General features: G+C 39.2%; 1 protein-coding gene across 4 annotated transcripts in view; it reads right to left on the bottom strand.

Annotated features, from left to right (window-relative positions):
- Positions 1–13,159, bottom strand: part of radil (Ras association and DIL domains) — a 30,718-nt gene that overhangs the window by 1,016 nt on the left and 16,543 nt on the right. For 3 of the 4 annotated variants that reach the window (XM_086083269.1, XM_086083268.1, XM_086083271.1), the window contains 10 exons: positions 12,755–12,906; positions 11,683–11,795; positions 10,323–10,439; positions 9,069–9,192; positions 6,468–6,640; positions 5,413–5,563; positions 5,105–5,325; positions 2,357–2,627; positions 887–1,035; positions 635–774 (listed from right to left, as the gene is read on the bottom strand). In XM_086083269.1, coding sequence (XP_085939395.1) covers positions 635–774; positions 887–1,035; positions 2,357–2,627; positions 5,105–5,325; positions 5,413–5,563; positions 6,468–6,640; positions 9,069–9,192; positions 10,323–10,439; positions 11,683–11,795; positions 12,755–12,906 — 1,611 coding nt within the window. The remainder of the gene's footprint in view (positions 1–634; positions 775–886; positions 1,036–2,356; positions 2,628–5,104; positions 5,326–5,412; positions 5,564–6,467; positions 6,641–9,068; positions 9,193–10,322; positions 10,440–11,682; positions 11,796–12,754; positions 12,907–13,159) is intronic. The other variant, XM_086083270.1, reaches the window with a different exon arrangement.

Here is a 13,159-nt window from a genome sequence, read left to right as displayed (position 1 = left end):
CGTCGGGGGGGCGCAAATCTGCAAAAACTTGCTAACTTGCATTCAGTGCCTTCAACAAAAAAAAACTAACTGAAACTACATTTTATGTTTACGAAACTAACTATAATTCTAGCAAAAATGTCCTGGGTTTTAGTCTTTGGTAATTAATGTAATACATGAGCATTTGGGTTTGATTTTTAATGAGAAATTAATTACTTTTTTTTCATTTTACCAGGGTGTTTATTAAATATTGCACACAAGTGATACACATAAAAAAAAACTAAAACTAAGCATTTTTTTTAAAACTAAAAAATACTAAAAATAAAAACTAACCGAACCACCCTGAAAACTCATTAAAATTAACTACATATAATATATAATAAGATCTAACCTAAATGAAAATTTCCAAACTATAATTATTATTATTTTTAACTATTCTCGGGCCCTAACTAGAGCTGCAACCAGCTATAAATGCCCCTCAGATATCAAGATCATTATTTTTTCTTTTTTTTTAATGTTGATAAATGAAGAACAAAATATGTACTGTATCTCGGAAAGATCTCCTAAAAAAACCAACAAAAAAAGAAGATTGGGTGTTGCGAGCCATGCCAGTAGGGGGCGCTATGACTACAACGAAGTAACTGCAGACGCGTACCTCTGGTAGTCGGCTCCGATCAGACTGGTCCCGTTGACGGCCAGGATCCGATCGCCGATCCTCAGCCGACCGTCGGACGCCGCCGGCCCGTCGGGGATGAGCGTGCGGATGTAGATGCCCGGGGCGTTGAGCGGCGTGTGCTGAGGAGGGGGTGGGGGGTCGAGGGGGCGGGGAGGGGGTGCATGAGTGAATAACCAGGTTTTGAAAAATCTCATTTGAATATAACGAGAAGAAAAAAGTGCGAGAACTCACCAGACCGTCAATGAGTCCCATGCCGAGTCCGAAGGGTCCTTTGTCCAGTTCCACTACAAACACCACACACATGTCATCAGGGAGTGGGGGGGCGTCCGGGGACGAGGACCACACGGGGAAGGGGAACTCACAGCCACGAGTAACACAACCTGCAGTGGATAGACGTACACGTGCACGCACACACACACACACAGAGGATCTTGCTATGGGGGCCACATACACGAAGACAACGATGCAGGTGGGGGGGGGGCGTGGGGGGGGGCATAACATACATTTCTATTGACCGCCAGCAGCGATCATTGTTTCTTTTGAAAATATGTATTTTATTAGCTTTTTAGACTTATGAACGGGTAAATTTGACCATGTTAGGCAAATACATAACTTTAAAAAATTCACAATACACAATTTCAAATATATACACACACACACACACACACACACACACACACACACACACACACACACACACACAGACTTGGGCAAAGAAAATAATTATGAAAGTAATGACAAATAAAAAATTTTTTTAAAGAGCAACATTTTACAGCATTTTTAATAATAATGATGCCGCCAAAGTTAAAGCGTCAGCTAATTAATTAATCCCATTTTTTTTTTCATTCATCATGTATTAACGCAGATTATTTATTATAATTTATTAATTTTGACCGCAGGTGATCCTTACGTTCAAGGTAGCACAGGTTGTGTTTGAGCAATAAACATTACTGCATTCAAGTAAAGCATTTACAACATGTTTGCGTACGACATTCGAAATATTTGTTCATGTCAAAATATTGGGGTCATTTTTTTTTCATTTTAAATTATGCAAGTAATTAACTGATGAGAAAAAGATGAGGATGAGAGTGTAAAAATGTTGACGACGTCCTCTTAGCATTAAATGTCGGGAAAATTAATTAATAATTAACAGGTGCTCTTTAAATTTGGCGGGCAAATAATGTTGATTTAAAAAAAAGGCTTTTTAATTAAGCGATTAATCGCGATTACTGTAATCAAAATTCTAAGATGTGATTCATCTGATAAAAAATGTAATTGTTTGACAGCTCTAATAAAAACATCATTAAAAATACTATTGAATTAAAAAGGATATTTTATTATATATAAATTCCTTTTTGAAACTTTCAATTTTAAACATTAATAGATCAACATGAGGATAAAAAAAAAAAAAATCAAAAATATTTAAAGATATAATTTAGGAAATTAACACAAATGCAGCCATTTTCAAATGGGGGAAAAACATTTTAGAAAACAATACAAAAAAAATCATATAATAATTGCATGAGAAAAATAATCCCCAAAAATGCATACGTTTTTTGAAATTTGTTGTTGAACTGAAAAAATGTCGAACCCGAAACCTAACGGGTCAATTTGAGCCACCACATAAACTGCAGAAATCCTATTGGCTCTTATTGGGGGGCCGCCAGCCCAAAGGAACGTTGGCATCTCCCCAAATCGTACCTTCCATGCCGTTCGCGATGAGCCCGTTGGACTTGCCGCACCCGTTCATCTGCGGGGCTCCTCCCCCTCCCTCGGGGTAGCTGGTCATGGTGGGCGGGTGCTGATGGTAAGGATGAGGAAGATGATGATGATGATGATGATGATGGTTGTGGAGGGCGCTGCCGCCGTTCCGCCGAAGACTGTGCGCTTGGCCACGGCCGTTTTCTTCTTCGCCGTCGCCGGCGGCCGAGCGGGGGCTGCCGTGCGCCAGGGGCGGGGGCAGCAGCTCCCCCTAGAGGAGGAAATAGGAAATACATTTATGACAAAACAAAACAGCAAGCAGTCACATTTGTGGTATCTCTATGTGGGGGTTTTGTAGCATTGCTGTGCTGGATGTGTGCCTTTAAGGGGCGTGGCCTAGTGGGTGACTGAGAGACAAGCTTTGTATTTCAGGGAGGAGTTAATGTTAGTGGAAAGATTTTTATTATTTTTTTACCACTCAATTTTTTTTTTTTTACCACTCAATTTTTTTTTTTTTTTACCACTCAATTTTTACAACCCCCCCCCCCCCCCTACGCACCCCCAACCAAAATGAAAGTAGAGATGCGTAGCTTACATTAAAAAATCAAAAATGGAACAGAGGTTGTAGTCCTAAAGTTGTAATGTTACAAGAAAAAAGACATCATTATAATATATCTATTATCTAATAAATAATTATCCAGGAATGAAGTCCAATTTTTTTGTGAAAACCAAAAACCAAAAAAAAAACATGACATAAATAAAATATTGTTGTGATATGGAAACGTTTTATAAGAATAAAGTTAAAATATAATTAGAAAAACACCCCAAACTACAAGAAATATACCTAAAATTTTGAGAAGAAAAAAAAATCCAAATGTAATAATATAATAATATAATGAAGTAAAAAAACTGCACCTAAGTAATGATTCAATTAAATGTAATATGCATTATAGGTAAATAAAAATGAAATAAAAGTAAAAAAAAAAACTAGCTGTTGTTAAAGTTGAAATGTAATTATGAACTTCAAAATGAAATACTGGACTGAACAACTGAACGATGCTTTGGCAGTGATTCTTTCACTTGCCACTAGAGGGAGGCCTCACACCACACTTTGAGAATGACTGGAACAAGCAATAGAGCAACTGATCGCAAAAGTATTGGTTAGTGAGCGGTCACCATCTTCAGCAAACCTGCGGCTGATCAATGCGGCCATTTTTGAGGAAAAGGCCTTCATGATGATGATGATGATGATGATGATGGCGATGTGTTCTAAGATGGAGGATTACGGTCTAGTCGGCCCCCTGATGAGACAGCCTGACCGCTAAGCAGATTAGCCATGATTTAACCATGTCTAGCTTCTTCTTTTTCCTTCTTCTGCGTGTGTGTGCGTGTGTGTGCGTGTGCGCGCATGCGTCTGAGGTTTTGTCTTTCATTTGCAAGATTAGCAGGAAACTCCTCAACCAGCACAGCTGCTCGCGCACAGATTACAGTTTTTAGGCGTGTGCATGTATTTGTGTGCACATAAGTGTGTGTGTGTGTGTGTGTGTGTGTGTGTGTGTGTGTGTGTGTGTGCGTGTGTGTGTGCGTGCGTGTGTGTGTGTGTGTGTGTGTGTGTGTGTGTGTGTGTGCAAGGCAAGTTTGCATGCGCACAACCAAGGCTGCTTCGTAAAAAAAAAAAATTGTAGGGGGCGCTGTTGAACCATTTTTAAAAAATTGCACAATAAACAAATAAAATATGTTTGATTTTGCCAGGACTGATGTGTGTGCAGTGTTTCATCAGTTTTCATGCATGTTTAGACCCTCAAAAATGAGCCTTGTTTTGTAGGCAAACGGCGCGTTGCCACGGCAACGGCATTTTGCGTTCCGAGAACCCCAGCAATGGCCGACGACTATCTTGACCACCGTCACCGCAACTTGCGACTTGAGTTGCTCGACAACAAGGTCGAGGTGACAGTGGGCGAGACAGTCGTCGGCCATTGCTGGGGTTCTCGGAACGCAAGTCGGCGAGACCTGACGGAAAATGAAAGGCAGTTTGCGACGACGGAGTCCAACCCAAGACACGCTCAGGACCGCCCCCTCATTTGAATAACATTTCGTCCTGGCAGTATGGACCAAAACTGCCAAAATTCAAAATAAATAAATGACTAAATATATAAATAAATGGCTAAAAGTGAAAATAAAAACGGACATTAAAAAATATATTTCAAAAATGTTATACAAATATATATATAGTTGTTTTTATTTCCATTTATATGCATTTTTGGGGATTTGATTCTGAAATTCTATTTTTTTATATCCGTTTTTATTGATCTATTGATTTTGAATTTTGGCAGTTTTGGTCCTCCATAGCTCGAGCTGCCGTGTATGACGAGTAGAGTTGAAATCTCCATCCTGCCTTTTCATTTTATAAACAGTGTCCCATTAACCACCAACGAATCCTACGCTAGGTGTGTTTGTTTTCTCGCAAATTTGCCACTTGTTTTCTTGGAATATTAAATCCCCCCCCCCCCCCGAACGAAAAAAATATATATGTGGCCCTAATACGCTGTCGTACGTAGACACTCATCAAATCTGTGATTTTTTTTTTTTTAAATAGGATGATGTGAGTCGCAGCAAATCATCAGATTTGTGGCGCCATATAGGCCACGCCCACTGCTGAAAAGTCCCAATATTCGTTTCGAAAACGTTGATGTAAATTAAGCCCCACTGTTACATCACAGTCCGGTCAGCGTCGGGACACGGTCTCACCTGGACATCGGCTGCTGCGTTGTTGTTGTTGCCGTTAGCGTGCGCGGCGTTAGCGTTAGCGTTAGCGTGCGTCTTGGCGCGCAGGCCCCACAGGAAGTGGCGTACGTAGAGCAGCTGTCGGTAGACGCTGTCCTCCACGCGCTCGCCGTCCAGGTCCACGCCGAAGCCGCCGCTGGGCAGCACGATGGGAGGGTGGTTCTCAAAGCTCTCCAGCAGGTCCACTGAACGGAACCGTGGCGTCACGTTAGCGCTTCCTGCTGTCCGCGGACAAGCGGCAAGCGGGTCGACCTGGTGTCGGCTTCAGTCACCTGAGCGGTAGATATAGGCCTCGTCCTCGCTTCCGGGTTGCCACGCGGGCACGGGTCCCGTCTCGGCGGTGATCTGGTACTGGGTCAGGATCCTGTGCAGCTGCACCGGTTTCAGGGACGAGTGCTCGCCCGACAACACTCGCCAGCTCATCTGCACAAGCAGGCAAAGGAACTGTTAAACCAGCTGGAAATAATTTGTCACATGAATTGACGTGCATTCAATTACTGTATAATATAAATGGCAAAATATTTGATTTATTACAATTAAATGTATTACATAATTATATTCCATGTTTAGCAAGTATTGAATTATTTTTTTTTTTTTATGTAGTTAGTAAAATCATTTTATATAATTTTTTCAAATAACATTTGAGGGTTTTTTCTAACTAAAATATAGTTGCATTAATAATAAAAAGGAGTATGTTTATTGGGATTAAACATTTTTTTTTTAAATACATAAATTAATTTAATCATTTAAAAAATGACTTGGACTTTACAAATAAAACCCAATTTTTTTTTTTAATATGCATTTATTATTCCAATGAAAATTTTGATGTTTTTGTGAAAACTTAATAATACTACTTCGTGCTTTAATCAGCATTTTTATGAAAAAATACATTAATTAAAAAAAACATGAAGAAAACAGTACATAAGTTATTTTGGCTTTAAGGTTTATGAATTATTTTAGAAATATAAATACTTCAAATATGTGATATGATACTTAATTTAGATTTTATAAAAATGACTAATATTTTTTTTATGGTAAATTATGATTTAAACTCAATTGTAATTTTATTGAAATATAAATCAACAAGACAAGGGCCTGTCATTTTTTACAGTTGTAAAAAGGAAGGATTTTTGTAAAATATCAAATATGTTTGATTATAAAACAATAAATTAATTTAATAAATTATTAATGTAATATTATTATTATGTATTATTATTATATATTTATGTATTATTTTTTATTATTATTAGTCATTATTTCATAAAAACTATCCCATTTCCATTTTAGCTAAAAGAAGAACATAAACGCCAGCGCGCGCGCGGCTCGCCTGCGTGAGCTGCTGCGGCGGCGTGGCCAGGACGGCGACGGCGCTGTTGAGTTTGGTGAAGAATTTGTCCGCCAGATGTCCCAGCGCCGACTTGCGGGCCCACTCCGACACCATCCGCAGACACGCTTGCATCTGCAGAACTTTGGAACGCTGGAACCAACCGCGGGACGGACCTGCAATGAATTGCTTTTTTTTAATTTAAATGTAGGCAAATGCATTTTGAAAAGACCTTTTTCAAAATATGACATTTGAAATAATCACGATTCACCCTTCGGATATCATGAATGCGTATTGATTGTTGCTCGCTAATGTATTGATGACACGCGAGCGCACGTGCGCCGGAGCTTCTTTTGGCTCCTTGACTAAATTACTATAGATTGACTGACTGCTGCTATTTAAAGAAACAGCACTTCAAATATTGCACCATATGTCTTGGACGCACGCACGCACGCACGCACGCACGCGCTGGCGCGCGTAATAGGCTTACGTCTCGGCATACGGTAATCTCGGGACTGTAACAGACGAGACGTCGCTTGACCTCCCCTGGCAAAAGGTGTCATAAAGCTCCGCCGCGGCTGCTTTGCGCGCACACGCCAAACAAAGAGCTACGCTAGGTAACGTTAATCTATTTAGCAGGTGAAAGCGCAATTAGCCGCTAGCCGCTAACGTTGAGGCTTTCCCCCAAAAGGATACAAAAAAGCGTATCAGGAGAGTATTCGCGATGCCATTTTTCTCATTTTGCTTTAAAATGTGGATTGCTTTGACTTTTCACACATTTTATTTTTTAACCGATTAATACAAATTCCCCTAAAAATTGTCATTATCGGGTGTCGTGTAGAAATTTGAGCAAAATAAATAATAATAATAATTTCTTCGATTTCGGAACAATTTTGTAACAGGGCTTCACTTTTTCCACATTTATTTCGTCTTCTTAAGAAATATTTATATATTACATTACATTACAGGGACGAATTAGAATTTATTTATTCATTATTTATTTTATTGATTTAAATTAAAATGATGAATTTTGAGGCCAATTTTTTTTTTTAATGTAACAAAATGTGGGAAAAGGGAAGCAAGCGCCGTGAATATTTTCCAGCTGAGCTTGTTTGTGCGTGTGCGTGTCTTGCAAACGTCAGCGCGACACTCAAGACACACACACACACCCCTGTTACCATAGCGACAGAAACATCAATGAGCGCCTGACGACAAGCGAGCCAGACGGGGTGTTCCTCTGCATTCACGCGAAGGCGTTGCTGTCCTCACTTTGCCGGCTAATGAAGACATACGACGACGTGTGTGTGTGTCAAGTGCAACGACCGTGGAAATGGCTGGCGGTCGATTTGGTGAAGCAGTATGTGGCTCGGGAATGTTCACAAATTCTGCCAGTTTCACGTAACAACATGTAACTTGACATGTCGACCATGATTAGAACAGCGAAAAAGTCTCAAGGAGCCATGTCGTAAAAGACACAGGACGTCCTCCATTTTGTTTTCAAGTCACCATTTTCAACAGTCCGACGTTTGATTTAATTGTTTGAAAATTCAGCCCCTCCGGAGCCAGTTTGACTTTGTGACATGAAATTCGGTACGCATGTCTGTATTGAGTAGACCCTCAAGAATCCATGACCAAAATGACACAAAAAATCTGCTATTTTGGGCAACTGCCCTTTCGATGTCAATTTTAGCCAATCCCAAGCACAGGAAGTCTGCCATTTTGGTTTTGAGCAGGTTTTCAAAGGACGAATTCTCAGAGTTTTCATTTGAAACTTCATCCTCAAAATCCAGTTTATTTTAGTAACATGACATTTGGTAGGCTTGCCTTTCGTGAGTGGACCCACAAAAAAAGCCCTCCCCGCAAAGTCAAAGGAAGTCTGCCATCTTGGTTTTAAGCAGCCATTTTAAGGTCAATTTTGAGCGTTGATTAGGTTTGATGCTACATCGCTGCCATGGAGTTTTTATTTGAAAATTCAGCCCCGAAAGAAGGATTATTTTTGTAACATGACATTTGGTAGGCATGTCCATCACAAAAAAGTCTCAAAATCCATGCCCGGAAAACGGTCCTCCATTTTGGAGCAGCCACTTTCAGGTTATTCTGCCTTTTTAAAAAAAAAATATTGTTTGTTTCAACGAGTAGCTCAAGTTTCCTTCCTGCTTGCTACCAAATTTGAAGCATGGACATTGGACAGACGGACGGGCGGCAGGTTTGCAGCTTCCACGTATTTGATGACTCGGAGTACGAGCGAAGCAGCATAACAAGGTTTTGACCTTTTCCCCGTCATGGCGCTTTCTCCCTTGCTTCATTCAATCAGACCTCCTCTTCCCACTCCCACATGGAAAAAGGAGGAGGAGGGGGGGGGACTGATGGGAATTAGAGAGCAGATAGGAAGGAAGGACACAGAGGACAAATCTTGATTCCCCCCGCCCCCGCCCCCGCCCCCGCCCCTGCCCCCGCCCCTGCCCGACGTCTCCCTCGCTTCAAATCAAACTGCTGACAAGGATGCTCCCTAACAGCTGCGTGCCTCCTCGGGGAAGGTCTGGCGGAGGTGAGAGCCCCCCTGGCCCCCCCCCTGCCCCCCCCTCCCCCCGTGCTCCCATTTACCTTTGTCCATCAGCTGGTTGAAGAGCGACACGTTGGAGAAGAAGAAGAGGTAGGCGAACATCTGCGCCTGGATCTCCGGGTGGACCTGGTAGCCCTGCAGCAGCTCCTGAGCGCTCTGCAACACCTGCGCGAGCACGCACACACATCCAAACGCAATTTCAAGATCTCCTGCAATCGAATCGTCGCAATCCAGCGGGAGATAAAAAACGTATTTTATTTGTTCGTATTTTGACGTATGCTTTTTTTCATATTTATGTATTGCATTTTAAATGCCTATTAATAATAATTCATTTATTCATTATGAAAATGTTTTGCGATTTATTTTTGTTTGGATGATTTTATTTGTGTTTTAAAAAATTCATTTAATTAATTATTTTACTTGATTAATTTTAGGTGCCTTTAATAAGATCTTCTTCTTTTTTTATAATGCCGAGCAAAAGAAAAGGAAATAAAAACAAATAAATACAAATAATAAACACAAATATGATAAAAGCTATGTAAATACTCCTTGATAATAATCAAGTCATTTTATTTACATTGAAAGTATTTTCATTTGTATTTAATTAAAACTTTGGACATTTAACTCATTCACTGCCATTGACGGCTATAAACGTCAAAAATTCATTAGTTTAAATTTTTTTCAACTTTTATTAACAAGAGTATGAAAACCTAGAGAATTTGTTTTATTGTACATTTAGAACAGATATAAAATTTGTGATTAATCATGAGTTAACTCGTGAAGTCATGCGATGAATTACAATTAAAAAATTAAATTTGCTTGATGAGATGATTATTAAAAATTAGGGGCGTCAGGCGATTAAAATGTTTAATCATAATTAATCGCATGACTTCAATAGTTAACTCACGATTAATCAAAAAATGTATATGTCTTCTAAATGTACAATAAAAAAATCTAGGTTTTTATACTCTTGTTACCAAAAGTAGAAAAAAGTCAAACTAATAGAAATAGTTAAAATTATTTTTTGATGGCAGTGAATGAGTTAATCATGATTAAAATAATATAAAGTATTTTTATTTTATTTTATTTCAAATACGCATCAGAATCAAGTAACAATAACTATTTTTAAAAATATATATTGGACAATAAAAAATAAGTCATAAAAATGTACATCATTTCAATTTACAGAGAAAAAAATGTAAATGTTGCATAATAAGGAAGCCATTTAAAGCATTTTTTTTCTCCTAACTGCCGTCAACAGTGAAGTTAACCGTTTGATGATGTCATGGATTTACCTGGAGGACCCTGCGGACCGGCTCTGGAAACCCGACGCCTCCTTTCCAGCATGGCTCCGAGCTGTCCACCGGGAACGGGTTGCAGTCCAGGAGACCCGGCAGGACCACGTACAGAGCCTGCACTCGCAAAACGCGCGGGTGACATCGGACGGTTAATCCTAATTTCTGCTCAGGATCTCGTCAAAACACACAATTGTCCAAAAACACATTCATTGACAACTTGTAATTGTAACCGATGCGTACAAGAAAACAGACGGAATGTTTTCCTTCAACTGTTTAAGAAAAACTCAAAACGCTCACATTAGCTTCACTGAAGACTAAATTGTCTTTGATGTTTAAAAATCGATGTCAGGTTAATTGAAGATTAATCTGTCTTTGAGGTGAAGGAAAAAACGTGTACAGGCTCATTTGAATACCGTAAATTTACTAGATTAGTTGAAAATTCAGAACTGTCTTTGATGTTTAATGAAACACAAATATTGTCTTTAGTTACTCAAACTCTCCAGTGTCTTTGATGTTCATGATTACTTGAAGACTAAACTTCGGTTTGATGCTCATGAAAACTAAGTACAGCATGTTTATTGAAGACTCTAAACTGTCTCCGTTTTTGCAAAAACACTCGGGTTCACGAAAGACTCTGAATGGTCTTTGATGTTCTCTAAAACATGTATGGCAGGTTAACGACAAGATACCTCGTTTGTGTCGTTAACAAAAACAAACACTACGTAGTCTTTGATGTTACCTAAAACAAAAAAAATGCTTCTGAGGTTAACAAAAAAAAAAACTGATGCATTCAGTTTTATCCCAAAAACATAAAAGTAAAAAAAAAATGGGGGAAATTGGGCATAAGTGTTTTTCACATAGCAGCGACAACATGTATTGTTCATATTATTGTTTTTAATTGTGTCCAATGAAAAGTAAGTTATTTTATATATTGTAAGACAAGATGTTTTTTGTTTTTTTACTGTAAACTGTCAAAAATAAATGCTAAATATTTCACAATACAATGAAAATAAAACTTTGTATATTATATAAATGTTCAAATATACTCTGCATAATGTAACGAGTATAAAAACCTAGATCTTTTTATTGTACATGTTACCTAAAACAAAAAAAATGCTTCTGAGGTTAACAAAAAAAAAACCTGATTTGATTTGTTGAAAACTGAATCGCCTTTGATGTTTATGAACACATGTAGGTTAGCTTTGATTAAATAGCGTGTTATGTCAAGATTCCAAATTGTGTTTGGTTCTTACTAAAACATGTACGTCATGTTAGATTAGGACTGAGTTGTCTTTGATGTTTTACAGAAACCCATCACGTACGTGAAGTGTGTCTTTGCTGTTGTGCACATACACACCTTGGTGATATAGTAGACGCACTGCTGGAATGTGTACATGATGACTTCCTCCAAGATGCTCATGGCCTCCTCGTTGGCCGAGATGGTCGCTGACAGCAGCGACTCCTTCGAGCCTGCGACCCAAGAAAACGTCGACATTTTACAAGCAAACACTATTTATTTACTCAGCGGACTTTTCCTAAACATCAAATTCAACTTGAGTCATCGAACCTAACTTTTCCTGAATATCAAAGTCAAGTGTGTGCATGTTTTACGGAGCAGGAAAGATAATTTTGCTTTAGCAAACCAATGTTTTTGTAAACATCAAAGACAAGGTAGTCTCTTGAGTCAGAATCTGAATCTTTATTAGAGGAAGGAATTTGCCTCCGATTTTGAATGAACTTATGTACGTTTCATGAACATCAAAGACAATTTAGAGTTTGAGTTTTCAAAACAACTAACGTGTTTTAGGGAACATCAAAGACTCGCACCTTCAATTGTGAACATCAAAGATAATTTAGTCTTCGACCAACCTAATATTTTCCCTGAAACATCAAAGACACTATGAGTTAATTTAAGCATTTTGGAAACATCAAAGAGTCTTCAACACAACTCGTTATAGGGAACATCAAAGACGTGCACCTTTGACAAATAAATATTGTACGCATCAAAGATTTTAGTCTTCAACAAACTTGATGTAATTTTTTTCCTAAACATCAAAGAGACTTTGAGTCATCAATTAACCTAGGCATTTTTGAAACATCAATGACAAGGTAGTCATTTTATTTATAAAACATGTTTTCCCCAATATCAAAGAAAAATTTGAGTCGTCAGCAAAAAAAATTTTTAACACTCAGGTGTAAAGGGACATCAAAGATGTGCATCTTTCTTTTTCCTAAACGTCAACCTCACTTTTGAGTCATCGGTGAACTTAGACGTCTTTGTAAATATCAAAGACAAGGTCGATTTTTGAATTATCAAGCACGTTTTCTTGAACATCAAAGATAAAGTGTGTGCATGCAAGTGTGCGTGTGTGTGTGTGTGTGTGCGTGTGTGTGTGTGTGTGTGTGTGTGTGTGTGTGCACGCGAATACCTTGCATCGTCTCCATGTTGTGCGTGTACGACGGCGCCCTCTGCTGAATGAAGTAAAGGATCTCGATGGAGTTGGACATCCAGAAGAAGATGGTCTGCAAGTCCGGGATCAGGTCCGAGATGTTGAGCAGCGATAGCGATGCCGGGTCCTGGCTGCAGCATGCGCACACACACACGCGCGCACACACACACACACGCGCGCACACACACACACACGCACGCACACACACGGGAGATGTCAAGATGATTGACAGCTGACAAGGAGCCTGTCAAGGTTCTACCGGGTTTGAATTGGTCTAGATTGGTCACATACACATAATCATTTAAACATGCAACGACACACACACACACACACACACACACACACACACACACACTTGTCTTTGTATCATCGTGGGGCCATCTC

Source organism: Leptonotus elevatus, chromosome 8, assembly GCF_054856555.1.
Source record: "Leptonotus elevatus isolate MCC_2025b chromosome 8, RoL_Lele_1.0, whole genome shotgun sequence".
Classification (NCBI taxonomy): Eukaryota; Metazoa; Chordata; class Actinopteri; order Syngnathiformes; family Syngnathidae; genus Leptonotus; species Leptonotus elevatus.
The sequence above is the reverse complement of the archived record's forward strand: the minus strand, read 5'-3'. Positions and strand labels throughout refer to the sequence as shown.